Source organism: Clytia hemisphaerica, unplaced genomic scaffold (genome assembly GCF_902728285.1).
Source record: "Clytia hemisphaerica strain Z4C2 unplaced genomic scaffold, Clytia hemisphaerica genome assembly, whole genome shotgun sequence".
NCBI lineage: Eukaryota > Metazoa > Cnidaria > Hydrozoa > Leptothecata > Clytiidae > Clytia > Clytia hemisphaerica.
In genome coordinates, this window is record NW_027104200.1 from 229,221 (window position 1) to 248,563 (window position 19,343).

The 19,343-nt window shown below is 36.8% G+C and overlaps 1 protein-coding gene across 1 annotated transcript; it reads left to right on the plus strand.

Annotated features, from left to right (window-relative positions):
• Positions 1-13,450: 13,450 nt before the first annotated feature.
• On the plus strand, positions 13,451-18,653 carry LOC136815211 (ankyrin repeat, SAM and basic leucine zipper domain-containing protein 1-like). The gene is made up of 3 exons (XM_067071657.1): positions 13,451-13,608; positions 14,012-14,396; positions 18,128-18,653. The coding sequence occupies exons 2-3, from the start codon at positions 14,033-14,035 to the stop codon at positions 18,475-18,477; spliced, it is 714 nt and encodes a 237-aa protein (XP_066927758.1). The 5' UTR covers positions 13,451-13,608; positions 14,012-14,032; the 3' UTR covers positions 18,478-18,653.
• Positions 18,654-19,343: the final 690 nt, after the last annotated feature.

Here is a 19,343-nt window from a genome sequence, read left to right on the forward strand (position 1 = left end):
AAAACGAAAGTGGGAGGCGGGAGGCTGAAAACGAAAGTGGGAGGCGGGAGGCTGAAATTGAAAGTGGGAGGCGGGAGGCTGAAATTAAAAGTGGGAGGCGGGAGGCTGAAACGAAAGTGGGAGGCGGGAGGCTGAAAACGAAAGTGGGAGGCGGGAGGCTGAAAACGAAAGTGGGAGGCGGGAGGCTGAAATTGAAAGTGGGAGGCGGAAAACGAATAGACGAAAGGCCGAAAGCGAGAACAGATAAAGAAAATCTTGTGAAGATAAACAAAGACAACGGTTTAAAAAGCACTCTCACGAGTTCCGTATCGTTTGGTAGTATACGCTTTTTCAATTATAATAAGGAACCTTACGGAGCCTGGAGTATGTAATTGAGTTAGCCTAGCCCATGAGGTCAGTTCACCCGTATATGCAGTAGTGTTTTTTATAAGGAGTTTTAAATTGCGTAATTTTGTATAGTCTTGATAGTACATTGCTAGCGTGCCGGACTCAGAATCAATTTCAAGAGACTTTGGTGGTAGTTCGAGCCGGGGTCAAATTTTCAGTTTTGCAAAAAAATTCTAAGTCGCAAGGCGTTCCAAGCATTTAGCTACATTTCACTCTTGGTGTTTTCAAGTTAGTCTTTAATTATTGGAAATATGAATTAAAAAGGAAAATACTTTCATTTGTCTTTTTTTCTACGCTCAATGTCAATTTTCAGGATAGGACTCGAGGTTTGTTTACATCAGAGGAAACCCCGTTCTATTTAATTGTTTAAAAAATTCCATGACACAGCATTCGAAAAAGTAGAATAATTGGGCTTTCCACAAGTATATTACTTTTTGGTCAGCCCGCTGAGCTTTCAAATCGGCTCTTTCCATCATCCGTTTCCGTTCAAAAACATTGAACATTCGTTCAATTAGCTCAGTCGGTAGAGCAACAGTTTCAAAGCCAGATAGTCCAGGGTTCGATTCCCCCATGTGTGTTTTTTTTCTTTTCTAAACGCAATTATCCACAGGGATCAAAAATATTTCAGACCTAATCAAAAAAATTGCTTTTTCAAGCACTCCCTGGCTTTATAACGGTCCTCAAGTCTTGAGGTACCGACCATAATTTTCTGAGCTTGAAAACGCCTTCAAAAAGATAAAAACAGAATGTCAAACAGTACTAGGTACTAGGTTTGCGAGGTGACAGGTATGTCCAAAGCAAAAATCGAAAATCGCCCCTTTGAGAGATAAAATTTTGATGATTTTGGGACCCTTTGAGAGACTTTTTCCTAAATTTAGTTTAAAAGTCTGTACTAGACGGACAAGGTCCTCCGCCTACTTTGAAGTGTTAAAAATTGGTTGGCTAGTCAGACAGGCTAATAACGTTTTTTCTGAAACAAATATTCTTTTGACACTTTTTGTCGGACAAAATCGGTTTCGGAAAAACTGGAGCAAGCTTCTATTGCCTATCGGACTTTTTAGCTGTTGGACTAGAACATGTCGGATGCATGACTTTTTGAAGACTCCCCCCCCCCCAGTTTGTGAAATCATCATTCTGACCAGTCTTCCAAGAGAAAAATAAATAAAATCTGTATTTTCAATTAAATAAGACAGGGTATGAATTTTTGCATAGGAAATTGATTTTCTGTGTGTTTCTCAAGGGAATAATAATCTTCTTTTTCAAAAAGAAGAATTCAACTAATGATTGCTCAAGGAATTTCAGTTATTTTGTATTTTTTGCAAGGGAAATACCTTTTCTTTCAAAAGAAAATCAATAAAGTGCTGTGATTTTCCTTGGACAATACGACACAAATGATTTCCTTTGGAAATTAGCTATAGCAATTGACTTTCCTTGGAAAGTATGTAATGATTAATTTTCCTTGAAAAATACGTGAAAATTGATTTTCCTTGGAAAGAACGGAACAAAGGATTTTCCTTAGAAAATACGCAAGAACTAATTTTCCTCAGAAAATACGGACCAGTGATTTTCCTTGGAAAATACGGTCTAGTGATCTTCCTTGGATAATACGCAACAACTAATTTTTCTTGGATAATACGCAATAACTAATTTTCCTTGGATAATACGCAATAACTAATTTTCCTTGGATAATACGCGATAACTAATTTTCCTTGGATAATACGCGATAACTAATTTTCCTTGGATAATACGCAATAACTAATTTTCCTTGGATAATACGCGATAACTAATTTTCCTTGGATAATACGCAATAACTAATTTTCCTTGAATAATAATACGCGATAACTAATTTTCCTTGGAAAATACGCAACAACTAATTTTCCTCAGAAAATACGGACCAGTGATTTTACTTACTTACTTTTGGATGTGTTTGAGCGTACCGCTCTGGCAAGAATCTTTTGATCCACACCACAATCTTCATTCAATCCATAATTCCTGAAGGAAGAAATGGATCAGCAGAGAGATTTCATGTCTAAAATTGAGTTTGAGTCGACTCTCCTGCACCCTGTATAACCACGGATTTGGGGTTCATCGGGAATTTTTTGCAAGTGTTTGTCAAGTGCATTTTTGAATTTGTCAACAGTTAAATTTTTCATGTTTCTAATGCTCTTTGGCATTGCATTGAAAAGTTTTGCTCCTTGTATAGTCAGGGTACTGTCGCGTAATTTTGAATTGTTTGGACCGGCGTATTTGCTAAAACACATTCGTCCTAATCTCGGATGTTCTTTAGATTTGAAGCAATCATTGATATTTGGCACAAGATTTTCCAATATTTTCCAGGTGTATATGATCCTGTAGCGTTCTCTCCTTCTTTGGAGTGAGTATATTCTAAGCTTCTTTAGACTTTCCCAATAATTTTGGTGTGATCCTTTTATTTGTTTTAAGAATGATTTCTGGATCTCTTCAAGTCTTTGAATAAGACTAATAGTACTGGGGCTCCATAACGCTGAGCAATATTCCAGTATAGGGATCACAAGTGATTTATAGAGAGTGATCATGGTATGTGTAGAGCGGGAAGTGAAGGTACGTAATATCCAAGAAATGATGTTTTTGGCTTTTTCAATTATTGATTCAATTTGATGTTTAAATAGACAATCATTGGACATAAGAACTCCCAGGTCTTTAACATATTCCTTTGCTTCAATTTTATCTCCTGATGGTGAGGTATAGTGAGATTCATTTTTGATTTCTGTATTTGAGCCATAACGTAGCAATTCAAATTTTGCATCATTCAATTTCATATTGTTTGCGATTGTCCATTGATATAAAATCTGAAGGTCTTGTTGCAATATTTTTACATCTTCAGCATTCTTTATTGACTTGGTTGTGCGAGTGTCATCTGCAAAGGACTTGACGATAGATTGGATAACATTCTCATCTATGTCTCCAATGAGTATCAGGAAAATCAGGGGTCCAAGTACACTTCCTTGTGGTACACCTGAGATAACTTCTTGGTTGTTTGATTTCACACCATTGACCACTACAGTTTGTTGCCTGTCTCTCAAAAAGGACTCTATCCAATTATAGATTTTACCAGTTATTCCTAGCCTTTTGAATTTTGACAGAACAATTGAATGATCCACTTTATCGAAAGCTTTAGAAAAGTCTAAGTAAACAACATCTACATTGGTCTCTTTGTCAAGTAAGTTTAATATAAGATCATGTTGTTCAAGGAGCTGACTCAGACAAGATCTTCCACTTCTAAAGCCATGCTGATTTGGGTTGAAAAAGTTATTTTCGTCCATGTGTTTGACAATGTGTTTTCTGATGACTTTCTCAAAGATCTTTATAACGTGTGATGTTAAGGCGACTGGTCGGTAGTTTGCAGCCAGTGATTTGTTTCCTCCTTTGTAGATTGGGGTTATAGTTGATTTTTTCAATTTGTTTGGAACAATTCCTTTTTCCAGACTGTTTTTACATAGATGGCACAATGGGATGGCTAATTCTTCTTTACATTGTTTCAGGACTATTGCTGGGAAACCATCTGGACCGGCAGCTGAGGATGGTGATAATTCGTCAATGGCTTTCATTATGTCATTTTCAGTGACTACCATTTCTGATATTTCAGTGGTTTGTGTGTTGAAAGCTTGATCGTCAGGTGACATGGGTTCACTGAAGACTTTAGCATATTGATTTGAAAGGATGTCAGCCATTTCTTTATTCTTCATTGTAAGGTTCCCGTTTTTGTCTATTAGTGGTCCAATTTTAGTTCTCACTTTTGATTTCTTCTTGGCGTATGCAAAAAAATATTTAGAATTCTTTTTGATTGATTCAATAGCTTTATTTTCCGCAAACTTTTTTGAATCTTGGAAGGATTTTTGCAATTTTTTTTCGATTTGCAGCAGCTCCTCATTGATTTTTTTCTTTCGGGTTTGAGAATTTGTGAGTAAAAGTTTTTTTGTGATTTTTCTCCGTCTTTTGGTTAAGGATCTACGATACCTTTCAACTTTTGATCTCCTTTTGCCTTCTATTGGTATTCTAGTTGGTACATTATCTTTACAGATTTTGAAACACAGGGCATTTATGGTTTCCAATAATTCGTTTGGGTCGTCACTAAGTGTTTCCTTCCACCTGATATGACGCATGGTGTCTTTTATATTTTCCCAGTCTATTTCATCAGCAAAGAAGTTCAGGGTGCTAAAACCTGTACGAGGTTCTGGCTGCTCATCTTCATCTGATACAGTATTAACATTAAGACAGGTTGATACCAGGACAATTTTGTGGTGTGAGGTACTTTGAAGGACAGGAACTGTTGAGCAGTTATGGATAATGTTTTCATTGTTTGTGAAAACAAGATCAAGTATGTTTCCATCTTTATGTGTGGGAGTTTTCACGTATTGAGAGATGAAATAATCATTGCAGAATTGATTCAATGAGTTTAGGATGATTCTTTCATCCAAAGGACAACCAGGTTTAGGTGAGCCATCTGGCCAGGTAGCTTTAGGTAGGTTGAAATCACCACCAAAAATGATGTTTGGGGTGGCTCCTAGCTCTGATATTGCTGTTTTTACTCCATTGAGTGGGGTGATAAAATCATTGGATGTCGATGGATTTCCATTGCTTTTATCGTCTGGTTGGCGGTAAGCTACCAACAAAGCCATGTTTTCAGCTTTCGAGTAAATACAAAGGAGTTGTACAGTTTTAGAGGAGTAAGAATAGAGTTCTTCAAATGTTGCACCAATGTCTTCTCTTACGTAAAAACACACTCCACCTGTGTATCTCCCTCTGTTTCTTTTCTTTCTTGAAGAATCACATCGGAATAGGGTAAAATTTTCAATCTTAAGTTCTGCTTCCATATGGCCCTTATGAAGCCATGTTTCAGACAGTCCAAGAAACAGTAAATTTTTATTGCATATATTGTTTTTTATAAAAGGGACTTTGCTTTGAACAGTTTGGGGGCAAATTCCTTGAACATTAAAGAATGCAAAATTGTTTATTGACACTGGATTGGATTGAATTGGTTTTGATGTGGTAGATTTTGTAGATGTCTTGGTATTGGTATGGGTTGAATTGGATATTGTGTTGGAAATGAGGTTGGTAGAGGTGATTGGTACGTCTGTTGAATGTGTTGTATTTGATTCTGCATTGAGTCCATCTTCTGATTCAAGGTCTCCAGAATTTCTTCCCTCAACAGACGAACTACCTCTAAAAAAGAGGCAGGTTCAGCAAGTTTTTTTGGCATTTCGTCATTATTCATTAGAAGTTCATGGCCATGTGTCATATTATTCTTTATGCCTTGTGGTAGTCTTTTGGTTCCTTTAACATGGGCAAATCGGCAGTTTTCAGAGAAGCATTCACCTTTTTTGATTGAATCAAAACACATTTTTGGGTGAAAGTCTTTACATTTCTTTCCCATGGTGCATCCTCTTTTGCTGTTTGTACCATGTAAGGTAAATTTTCTGCACATCCTCGGATGTAAGAATTTGCAGTCTTTTCCTTTTAAGCCACGCTTACAGTTTCCAGTTTTAAAAAAGCGACAGATCGTTTTTCTCTTTCCTTTGTCATTAGTTTGATCAGAAAGATTATTAGTTGCCAAATGATCATCTTCTTTCTCTAATTGATGTGTTAGTGTCAGATCGTTATTATTTTGATTTGGTGTTGTGTCTTTTTGTCTTGTATCATCTTCTTGTATTGTCGGTGTTGTTTTGACATGCTTTCGTTTCCTCTTGTTATCTCCTTCATTATCGTTGGGAATTGTTTTCGGTTGGAAAATACGGACCAGTGATTTTCCTTGGAAAATACGGTCTAGTGATCTTCCTTGGAAAATACGCGATAACTAGTTTTCCTTGGAAAATACGCGATAACTAATTTTCCTTGGAAAATACGGACAACTAGTTTTCCTTGAATTAATTATCTTAATCTTCTTATCTTCTAATCTTTCTTATAATTTCGGGCTGACCTTCCGGCACAGCTGGTTTATTTATAAATATAACGAGATTGCTCACGGAAATATCTAACCCGGGCCTGTCAATCATTTTCTAGACCTGTCAATCACTTTTTTGGCAGCAGATTCAGTCAGTTTTGCTTTTCTTTTCACTTGTGGTTCTGAAAAAAGTGTTTATAAGATAATAAAAAAAGATGAAAGCCGATTTTTTTGCATTTTTTTTAGTTGAAAGTTTTGGAACATTGGATTTTCAAGAGAAGGGAAAGTCATAACTCTTGACTCTTGACTCTCCACCCGCCAACCTGATCCATTTTGAAATACTATACTTGAATCAAACTGCATTGAGCTGAGGTGACACTCCCGGGGGGTGGGGGTTTACCAATTGACAGTATGTGCGGCAAAAAAATTGGCATTTAGAATCGCACCCTTATAGTGCAGAAAAAAATTCCTACCCTTACAATGCATTTTTTCAAATTTTAAACTCTTTTAGAGCAAAAAAAATCAAGATTTTCGAGCAATCAAGATTTTTTGAGCAATAATTTTTCCCATAGATTTGCTGAAATTTCCACCCTTACAGTGCATTTCTGATAAATTGGAAAACATAACCTTAACCGTCGCAGATACCCGTCGCGGCGTCGGTCAATTTGCCTGACTGCCCCCTCCCCCCAATTTGTTTCTTAAAATTTTAACAAAAAGTTTCAAAAATATCAACAAGAGCTCTTTTCAAGATGGCGGACGCAGTCACGAGCATCCAACTTGTTATCGAAAACAAAGCAGAACCATCAACCACATTTCGCAGCAAACTTGCTGAAATTTACAGCTCACCAAAAGATGTAATCATAAATCTCCTTGCTCAAAAAATGGAGATTAAACAACTCGGGCTACTCCGTGATCAACTATTCTTCATGTTTATGCAAGAATTCGAGGAGGAAATCTTATTGGCAAACGGATTCAACTTTGAAGAGGACAATCCCAAAACCCTTTTGAAAGAACGTAAAAACACTCAAACTATTGCCACTGATATATACAGCATTGGACTCAGCCTACACGAGGGCCAAATCACAAACAAACTAGCTTCAAAGATCTTGAAACCATCTTCTGTCCACACAGACAACAATCCATTGCTCCAAAACCATAGCAAAGCGATTCTCGAAAAACTACAGGAACTGATAACATCCAATAATAACGTAGTCAAAGAAAATGACAACATGAAAAAGGAGATCACAAACCTAAACCGAAAAATGGATGAACAGAAAGAACAATTCATCAAAATTATAAATGAACTCAAAAAGGACAGAAATCAAACCCCAAGCTCCTCTACATCGACCGAAACCATCACACCACCCACTACCACTGGTGATCAGACAAACCTAATCATCCCTACCAGGAGCAACAATCCGACCCCACCACTCAACAAACAGGCAACTGATCCACTACCACCCCCACCACCTTCTAATAAATCAAAGGATAACGATATCCATCAAAACCACCCAGCTTCAGTTAATCGAGACAAAGCACCCGTTTTCGGAAAGAAACCATCGAAAGGAAACGTCATCACAGGTCAGTCAAAACCTCCCAAAACCTCTCTTTTCGTTGGTGGCTTTAATCCACAACTACCAACTAACCAAATAAAATCCATTATCGAGGAAGACACATCAATTCAAATCCTAGGAATTCAACCTATAACCTGTAACAATAGACATAATCAATCAGTTCGAATTGACATCAACGTAAGAGATAAGGAGAAAGCATTTAATGCAAACACCTGGATAGAAGGATTAATAGTCAAACCGTACCGCCATAGAAGTAAACAATCTAACAGAAACAGAAAGATATACAATGAACAGGACTACTACAACGGACAAGATTACCATGAACAAGCCCACCCCAACGGACAAGATTACCACGAACGAGCACACTACGATGACTATGAACAACGAATTGCCAACCCCAACAACAACTTTCAGACCAGGAACTCTCAATACGAAAATGAACCATGGCACTAAATAAAGTCAAAATAATAACACTGAACTGTTATGGATTCAAGTCCAACTGTAAATATATTTCAAAGCTTATAAGAGAAAATGACTGTATCTATTTGACCGAAACTTGGCTTCTTAAATCAGAGGAGCACTTCTTACATGAATTTGAGTCAGAGTATAAAATTATAACCGTTCAAGCAGAAAAACGAAACAGCGGTAGACCTTTTGGAGGAACAATTCTACTCCTGAAAAATAATAAATTCTCTCAGACTAATACAATACTACAAGAAATGAACTACACTACAATCAATACACACCTTGGTAACACATCAATCACCATCTCAGGAGTCTACTTACCAACATCAAGTAATACAGACTATATAGAAACCTACAAAACCCAATTGTCAACTTTGATGGGAATCCATACTCAATTTGCTTCAACCTCTGAATCTATCATATTAGGTGATTTCCAGTGCTTTCCAAATATCCCAAACTCACCAAGGACTGCTAAACTCAACACCCTTTCAAAATTTCTTACAAACTTTATAAACGAAATGGATCTGATTGCAATTGATATCATGAACGGAACAGGCCCATCATACACATATCATCACCATACCCTACCAAATAAATCGTACATTGATCACATTCTTGTTTCACAAGACATTGCAAATATGACATCCGAGACTGCGGTAATAGAACCAGCGCCTGAGAATACCAGTGACCATCTTCCAGTTTCCACTTCCTTATTTCTCGAGAACACATCATATCATCATCAACAGCAAACAACACCTCCGAGATTGTCTCAAATACCCAACTATCTTTGGTCCAATGAAAGATTTCTGGAGCTCTACAGAAAAAAGGTTGCTGAGGCAATGCCACTCAAATCAAGCGAAAATATTAACAAAGATCTAGACACTCTCTCTGATCTACTTAAAGAATGTGCTAGTAAAAGCTATACAGAGATAGAAAGCAATTTCCGGAAAGTCGAACCAAAACAGTGGTGGAATCAGGATCTAACAAGGTGCAGAAATACACTCAAACAAACCTTCAATATATGGAGAGACAATGGTTTCGAAAAGGATATGAATTCAGTGTATTATGCCCGATATGTGTTTGCCAGGAAAAGATTTCGTTATCTCGTGCGCCATTACAAAAACCAAGCGACAGCCAAATACTACGTAAACATTGATCGGTTAAAGAAAATAAACCCTAGAAACTATTGGAAAAAGATTAGACTTAACAAAACATCAGCAGAAAAACTATACACAATTAACAACAAAACGTCAACAGAGGAGATCACAGAAGAATTTGGCCATCATTTCCAATCCGTTTTGAACGAACCTAGAGTCCAACATATTGACAATGAATACACAAACGCTCAACTACTGCGAATCCTACAGGAACTACCATACGACTCAGAATTCCACATAACCGAGATCGAAGTTGAGAACGCCATAAATAGACTCAACAAAAACAAGACTATGGACCCATACCATCTGAAAGCAGAGCACTTCGTACATGCCTCAAGTAACATTTTCATAACAGAAATAACTAAAATCATCAATAATATCTTCAAAACTAGAACACCAGAAGCCCTAAGTGTATCAATAATAATTCCATTGGTGAAATCTTACCGTAAATCTCTTACTGATCCTAACAATTACAGGGGGATCAGTCTCGTACCAATCCTAACAAAGATTTTAGAAAACATTATCCTAGAAAAATGTTTATTCTTAAAATCGCCATCACAATCACAGTTTGGATTCACTCAAAAATCGTCAACTACTCATGCAGAAATCTTAATCCAAGACACTATCAGGTTTTATAACAGTAAAGACTCACCTGTTTACATTTGCAGCTTGGATGCTTCCAAGGCTTTCGACAGCTGTAATTGGCTTAAACTTTTTGAAAAACTAGGAGATAACGAATCAATACCAAAACCAATTCTCAAATTTCTCATTGACTCATACCTCAAAAGCAAATCGACTGTTGTTTATGGTAACGTTGAATCAGAACCCTTCAACCTAACACAGGGGGTTAAACAGGGATCGATCCTTTCTCCATATCTTTACAATAAATATACAGAGACTCTCATTGCAGAAATTTTAAACCTTCAGATCGGGACTCACCTACCAGATGGTACAAATACATCCATTATAGCATTTGCTGATGACCTGGTCCTGATGAGTCCAACTCTACAAAATTTGCAAACTCTTCTCGACAAATGTGCAACTTACGGTATCAATCATAATCTTAAATTTAATGAACTGAAAACACAATTTATCATATCAGGAAAAAGTGACCTATCGCTTCCATTTCTTCGTTTAGAAAATAACTTTGTACTACCACAAAATACACTTAAACACCTGGGTTTTCAGTGGAAATTATCAACTCAGACCAAAACATTACAGCTACAGCAACATGAATATCGTTTACAAGAAATGTGGGCCGTTACATCCTCACTTATTTCAGCCGGGGTTAGAAGACTATCACCTACTCAAATAATATCACTCTTCAGATCCCTCGTTGTCCCGAAATTGCTATACGGAGTAGAACTGGTTCGCTTGACAGCCACCTATAAAGAATTTCTAGACAGACAAGCACGCTGTGCTTTAAAATCGCTCTTCGGTGTCTCGAAACATTCGAAAAACCTTATCAACAAACTCTACAATATCGCAGACATCTCACAAATCCTGGACAATAAAAAACTCAGTCTCCTAAAGGAACTTATCGAAAACAACAACACTAGACACTACGCCCTATACGTCACCACACTGGGTAAAGATGATAGAGGCTTCTCGACAATCGAAGACCTCAACAAGACATGTGAGAAATATGAAATAGATTTATTCGAAAGCTTTATTAAAAAACAATCAATCAAGGTGATTGACTCTAATATGTCTGGTGAAGACTTGGATCAACTCCGTCTGTGTGTCGAAAACTGGCACAAGTATGAAAATAGATTGCGATTCAGAGAAATCCTTGAGGAGTCAATCAAACGCTGAATCTTAGCTTCTTAAATCCCTCTATCATTTAAATAATCTAGATAATCTACCAAATTTTATCTTAATTTCATCCCTTTCCTTTCTACGCTAAGAAACAACACTGGTTCTTCCCAAAGACTTCTCTTGGATCTACAATTCTGTATATAAGATATAAGATAGTTTAATTACGACTTTAATAACTATACTTCCATCCTGGCCTTGTGAGATAATCACCCATTAATTCATTATAATCAATCTCCTCAATTTTTATTCTAAATCTATCTTCCAGACTTTGTTTGTTTTGATTTTGCAGGATGAGATTCCCACGCTACACTTTTTTGCTTACTCATCATTTTGTCAGTTTTCCTTTTGTTCTCGTGGGTGATTCCCCACTGCCTTTTGGATTTTATAAGGGCGGCAATTTTGGAAGATTCCCATTCATCTCAAGCTCCGCGATCTATAATATTTTTATTTTAATCAACAAAAAAAAAAAAGAAAAAACTTTTTTAAATGTACATAACTCAAGCATATATTTTTAAAAAAAGAGAGAGACCTCCTTTGTATTTATTAGATAGTTATATTCATGGTTATACCAAATTGGTGATAAAAGAGATGACAAAAAAAAAAAAAAAAAAAAAATAAAACCAGAAAAAGTTTGATCAATGTTGACAAAACAGACAAAATAACACATTTTCGTCGCACCGTATAGGATTCGAACTCTCTAAAACCACTTCAGTTGAGTTGCTGTTTCATCGACTTATCCACTCGGCCACGCAGGTGATATCGAGTGTAATGATCAATGATTATAATTGAACCTTTATTTTACCATGACTTGTATAATTTTACCCTGTCAAGGTATTGACTTAAAGAAATGATTTTAGATTATTTCCAACATGCAAGAGCCGATTGCACTAAATATATATAACACTCGAAAACTATCATGTTATATTTTTTTGTAATTAAATCTTGCATCAGCAGTTTCGAAACAAAGCTTGCTATATTTTTATGTAAAATTATTTTTATAAAGAGAAACAATTCCTAGGAAAACACTTGGTTTCATTAAACATACTATTTGAAATAGTTTTTTTGATGGATTGTGTGTGTTTATAAAAAATAAATGATCTGATTTTTCTTAGCTCTTTGTTACCTATCCCTTGACCATCAAAAACGTTTGTGCGTGGCCTCATAAATGAGCCTCTCACTTTTGTTTTCAGCCTCCCGCCTCCCACTTTTGTTTTCAGCCTCCCGCCTCCCACTTTCAATTTTAGCATCCCGCCTCCCACTTTCGTTTTCAGCCTCCCGCCTCCCACTTTCGATTTTAGCCTCCCGCCTCCCACTTTCATTTTCAGCCTCCCGCCTCCCACTTTCGATTTTAGCCTCCCGCCTCCCACTTTCGTTTTCAGCCTCCCGCCTCCCGCCTCCCACTTTCGATTTCAGCCTCCCGACTCCCGGCTCCCGGTTCAGCCTCCCGCCTCCCGGCTCCCAGTTTTCCTGTATGCCCCTAAAATATTCTTGCAGCATTCTTAGGTTAGACTTCAGACTAGATTTAACATTTAGTACGTCTCAAGCAAAAAATGGCATTTTTGTGAAAGGAGTGAGCCTTACTAGGGGTAATTGACAATTTATAATGCTCTAAAAATGGCATTCTTAGCTTGACTAGCGAACTCCATGATGGTGATATTCTTAGCATATTCTCAATTTTTTGGCCATTTTCATCATGGACATTCTTATAAAGTATATTCTTATGAAAAAAAGCGTGTAGTCTGCCTCGCAGACCTATACAAGCTGGCACACAACGTTGTTTAAATGTTAATCTAACGTTATATGGACGTTATGAACGTTAGATAAACGTCGAAACAACGTTGTGTGCCGGCTGGGTATCCTATATAACTTCCCTTTACGAGAAAAATGAAGTTTCTTTTAAAAAGGCAGCTTTTGTTGGGTGCAAGAAATATTATGAGTAATGGGGATTATGAAACGGACAAATTCAACTTTATTTAGAGATGAATACATCACCATTCATTGTATTTCACAACCTGCAAAAAACAAAATATGATGAGATTATTTTTGCAGTATGTTTTTATATATTCATAATGAGATTCGTGGAAATCCCAAACTGAGAAAGTGCACGTAAAGGTGCTGAAATCATCGATTATATGTAATTAAGAAGCCTTGTTAAATAAGAGAGAGACATATATAAGTCTCTTACTAATCGACACGTTAGGTCAGCTAAGGTGAAAGTACTGACAAGTTGACGATAAGAGTCATAAATAAGTATTCAAACAAGTGAAAATTTTGTTAAACGCACAAGGTATGTAGAATTGAACTTAATGTAATTAATGTAATATATTTTTTAATTTTTTGTGTCAGAATGGAATTTGAGTTTGATGCCTGCATGCCTGAAAGTGGTCTGTAAATTTAAAAGTAACTGGCAGATAATACTAATTAATCAGATAAATCTTCGCAAAAAATTTAATTTTGCCAGTCAGAAATAAACAATATTTTCTGGATTTTATCGAGGTTATGAAAAGCTTCAAATAGATTCAATTTAGATTGTGGATTTAATTTTGCGCGATCAGCATGCTTACGCAATTTCGCGATTTATTTAATTTTCGCGAAAGTTTGTCCGAATAAAAGGCTAAGCATCTGATTATGTAGTTAAAAAAGATATTAAGTTAAGTCTTAGAAGGAAACAAAACTTTTTATTCTTTTAGGGTTTCTAAATTCACTTCATCATGTCTGAAAAAAATGAAAAAGAAGAACTACAAAAAGCTAAAGAAAACTTTGCAAAAGAACAAAAATTGATGAAAGAACTCATAGTCAAGAGTGAAGAGCACGAGCAATCGGTTACCGTAAAAACTGACCGTATAAAAACAACAGGACGTCTATACGAAGATACCATTACCGAGGACCTACATTCAACCGCTGGAAATGGGGATATAGAAACTCTGAAATTTCTGCTCAAGAAAGGTCTTTATGTCAATTCGAAGGATATTAATGGAGCCACGCCCCTTTTTTGTGCGTGTAAAGAGAACCAGTTACATGCAGCTGTTTTGTTGATTGGACACGGAGCCAATGTGAATAGTAGTTGTAATGAAGGTATGTTTACAAACTCGTATCCAGGTCCTTAGCTCACTTTTTGATAATTTTGATATCGCTCACAAAAGAATTGTATCACGTTCATCAGTAAAATGAAAAAGTGGTGAAAGTGGTTCTGGATACAAGATTGGATATGGGTATGTTTATTGATTTTCTAGGTTTTTAGGAGGGGTGGTTATTGTTTTAGTACACTCTTAAAAAAAAAGAACAGTAAGGCTCAAATCCGTAAAAAATAAAGATAGTATTAAGGAGCAGTCAGGGGAAGCTGGGGGAAATTCATACCGTGGCTGAAGAGGACCTTTTAGTTTGTATTTAGTTTGCGTTGTAACGCGCGGCCGCGCTAATTATACGCGGCCGCGTGTTACAGTATGCGGCCGCGTGTTACAATACGCGGCCGCGTATTTTTTTGAAAACGAAAACATGCGGCCGCGTCTTTTTTCGAAAACATGCGGCCGCGTTATCTGATGCGGCCGCGTCTTTTTTCGAAAACACGCGGCCGGGGAATAAAACCTGCGGCCGCGTGTTTTTGTCAAGAAAAACACGCGGCCGCGCGTTATAAACATGCGGCCGGATCTTTCTTTGATTTTTGAAGCCGGAACTTTCTAAAATTCGCCGGAACAGCAAATTTTCGCCGGAAAAATGGTATTTCTTGAATTTCTCGAGCTGTACTTTATATTTTTTCATGAAATTTTGCACACTGATGCAAAATGGCAATACCTAAAATGTGACAGAGCCCGATTTTCAATAAACATTGTTTATACATTGTACATTGACTTTGTTTGAATCTCCGATATGGTTAATAATAGTAATAGCGTTAAGTTTTCGTTTGTCGTTGTTCATTAATTATGCCCTTGCAGATTGATTATTAGCCCTCTAGTGCTATTTGCGCTCTCCGCTTCGGAGACCTACCTTTGCCTGAAAACTCTCAAAGAAAAAAGAAGATAAGAGGGGTATGAATGTTCGATCTGAGTATAAATGTGTTTGTGCTTAGACTAGCTTTCAATCATTAACTTGGCTGGGAAGCCAACTCCCTGCGGAGAGATAATATGCGAACGGAGCGCGGGAGATTGTTGAAATGACTTCCTCGGAATTAACACGAGCTAAATTCTTAGCTCTAAAAATCATGAATACGGGGACGGAAAATGTTTCAGGCTAGTTCACTGGATAAAAAAAGGTGGGTGAAAACGTTAGTTTATCTGGTGGCAGAAATTTTATATTATATTATATTACATAATTGGTTACTCGAAACAATAAAGATGACACGTTCTTCAGAAAATGGTAAATATCTAATAAAACGTCTCAATAGCAAGTTAACGACCAATCCAATGACGAAAATTCCTGCAATATGTTCAACTAATATGTTCCACTAAAAATTTTCTTTCGACTACAGGCAATATCCTCAAGGTTGAAAATCTTTAACTCTTTCGATTCCGCCCCAGCTAAAATCGTTCCACTTTTGAGGACCTTATTCAAAAAACTGGCACACTGAAAAGATAGCCCTTGAAATGAGCTTTCCAACAAACCCAAACATGGCCTAATTTGCTTTAGAGGACGTCTATCAAAATGATCCTGCATTACTAAAAATAAACAAACAATAGAAAAACGACAATACTGACGAGTTAGGCTAACTAAAGACAAAAAGAACGACAACTTTCGCACTCAGATCATCAAATTGAAGCCCAGTGTCACTGCATACTGTGTCTGGGTAAGTTAACTTTCTAGATTTTTGAGGGAGTAATTTGGGTTTCCACAACAAGAAAAATGAAATTACCTGAGTTTAAAATCGATTGGGTCGGTTTAAAACGCGATATAGGTCGAAACAATTAAATGAAATTTAAATGTCAATTGGTCAACTTTTATTGCATGTGTCATTAAAAGCTAAAAATAGTTATAAACTTTTTGTAAATTAATGTCCGAAGAGAATTTAACCCTCTTTTGCACATGACATTAAGGAATTTGCACTTCACGTAGAGGCTTTTCGAAGAAACGCTTGCATACGAAATCTATCTAAACGTGACAAACCCTACTACCATCAGCTACATAAAGAAGTAGGGTTTGGCACAGGCTAGGGATATATGCAATAAAAATGGTGCGTTGTTGAAATTTTTATACTACTTTAACCGGATTAACTTTCGCGAGATAAAGTTTCGCGAGGTCAAAAATTCGCGAAATGTTGCGCATAAACTTTCGCGAATTGGAGCTATCCCAAAATTTTGCGAGATAACTTTCGCGAATGAAGAAATTGATTAAAAAACAAACCACCAAAACACAGAACCCAGCCAACTCTCCCAAGGGTCTAGTTCTCACCAGGGCCATGCAATTGTGAGGATTTGACCATTTGGAAGTGGCTCAATAGCTCCAGAGGTCGAGAATTAGGAATTGGAAATGGAATTGGAAAAGTTGCAGAATTTCGCGAGATAAACTTTCGCGAATGAGCAATTTTAGATTTTTCGCGAGACAAATTTTCGCGAAAAAGGGCAAAATTCGCGAAACTCGCTAAAGTTTATCTCGCGAAAGTTAATCCGATTAAAGTACTTTCTAGATTAAGTTTAAGTAGGAATTTTTCTAAATTAGAAGAAAGTAAAAAAAGGTACAGACTTGTTTTGTAGAAATCAATCGTTAATTAAATACATCTATTGGACCTTTGGTTTTTTGGCTCGGTGTTTTGGAAGAGTTGGTACCAAAAAATCGGCGCTTAGCTTTATCATAATTAGATCTAGTGAAATGTGACATTTTCCAGACCATACTTAGGAGGACTTAGTAATCCGATTTCCCGGAAAATACGAAAAAACCAAGCCGCTCACCTTTTAAACCGACCTAATCACTTTATAAACCGACCCAATCATTTTCAAACCTCTCACTGTTGTCTAAACTGGATATTTTTGACATGGATACCACCCCACACAGTGCGCTCATTGGTGGGCATCATTTTGGGTAGAATAGCAAGCGTCCGGTTTTCCTGAGACACAAGACGCGGAAATTGTGCTTATAAAGTGATGTGCGGGCGTGGAAATTATTCTTATAAAAAAAAACGCTACGGGAATGAGAGGTTTGTATTCAGTGAACGTAGTGAGCGTGTTGAAAACGGAGCTACAGAAATACAACGACTAGTTACTAGTCTACATTTTGGGAGCCGTCGTGTGTCTCTTTTTCAAAAAAGACGCGGCCGCGTGTTTTTCATAAAAGATGCGGCCGCGTGTTTCTCATAAAAGACGCGGCCGCGTGTTTTTCATAAAAGATGCGGCCGCGTGTTTTCAAAAAAAGACGCGGCCGCGTGTTTTTCACGCGGCCGCATCTCATAACACGCGGCCGTGTATTATAACACGCGGCCGCGCATTTAAATATGCGGCCGCGTTTCTTGAAAAATACACGCGGCCGCGTGTTAAAAGGCGCGGCCGCGCGTTACAACGCAAACTAAATACAAACTAAAAGGTCCTCTTCAGCCACGGTAAATTCATGATAATAAATCATTCGTGCTTAATAATGCTTAAAAAACTGGACCTAGTAGTTTAAGAAACACAAACAATGAACAAAATTTCGCTTTTTTAAAGGTTTTTGTATTGTTGACATGGCAGAAGTATCCAAAAATGACCAAGAATTCGTCAATAATTTCATTGTTCAAATTCAACCCCATTGGCAAATACCTGGCATTTTCTTGGGTGCTACCTTATAAAACACTACGTCGTTAATTATCATGAATTCTAACTTATATTTTGTCTCCTCACACGAAGGTTGTACACCACTCATGTATGCAGCTTGGAAAGGACATGCCGAAATTGTTAGCTTACTCATCAAACATCAAGCCGACGTGAAAGCTATTGACGACAATGAAAATACCGCCCTTCATTTCGCCGCCCTGGGTGGTCAACAACTTGTTTGTTTATTGCTCCGAAAAGCGGGTGCTAATAAGGGTGCCAAGAATAAAAAAAAGAAAACGCCCTCTGATAATTTGGAGACTTTTAGTCAGGAATTGAAGGTTTCGCTGACATCGAGTTTTCCAATGGAGCCGGTTCATTTTGAAAAATCGAAAAGTTTGTTCGGTATGAAACGCATTGCGCGAGAATTTTCAAAGTTGGATTAAAAACTTATGAAAAGGAGATAATGACATGAACATATTATTAATGGGCTTGATCGATCATATATGTATATATTTTGAAAGATAAATCCACGCTTTTTTATAAGAACCAGTAAATTTTGGCTCAGGCTGAGCTGTTCTTGATTCATCAAAATTTTCAGCCTTGAATGTTCTTGCGATGTTCTTAACATGCTTAGTTTCTTTACTTAAATCTGAAAATAAGTTAAGTCTGTTAAAATCAGTATTTTCTTAGTAGTTTCAGAAATCTGAGGCTAACATTGTTCTTAATTTGTTCTTAAAGGATTTGGTCAAAGGATTTGGTCCCACGTGTTCTTGTAAAAAAGCGTGTAAGTTATGTGTTTGTATTCTATTTTGCATTGATTGGGCTGAATGGATGGATTTAGTAATTAGAATTTATTTTTCTTGAACCTTTTTTTTTGTAAACATCTATATTTCTTAGCACAGTATGGTTTTTTTAGATTCATCAACGCATAGTTAGTATTAAAGTTTAAAGATAATTATCAAAATGCTTATAAAACTTTGCTTTAGATGAAGGGAGGTGAAAAGGAACAGAATTCAATATCTCGAGTTAGAGGAAACTTTAGGAAATACTTTGTAAAAGTCGAATTTTGGCTAAAAACTGTTGAAATCAATTTTGGTCAAAAAAAACGCAAAGAAGGAGAGCAAAAGGCCAGTAAAGTATACATTTCAATAAGCCGATTTATGTCTGTATTAAAGATCTGAATTTCAGTTGTCATCAAACTTGTTTGAGCGGTATGGCGGTATTTTTTCGAAAAAACGCTATTTTTTGCCAAAAACATCAACGATGGAGAGCAACAAAATTTTGTTTTTAAAATTTTTAATTTTCAGCC

What these genes read in the sequence shown, in the direction of transcription:
- LOC136815211 (XM_067071657.1), top strand. Translation starts at nt 14,033, where the DNA reads ATGTCTGAAAAAAATGAAAAAGAAGAACTACAAAAAGCTAAAGAAAAC. An exon ending in GAATAGTAGTTGTAATGAAG is followed by an intron (nt 14,397 to 18,127) that starts GTATGTTTACAA and finishes CCTCACACGAAG; the next exon opens with GTTGTACACCACTCATGTAT.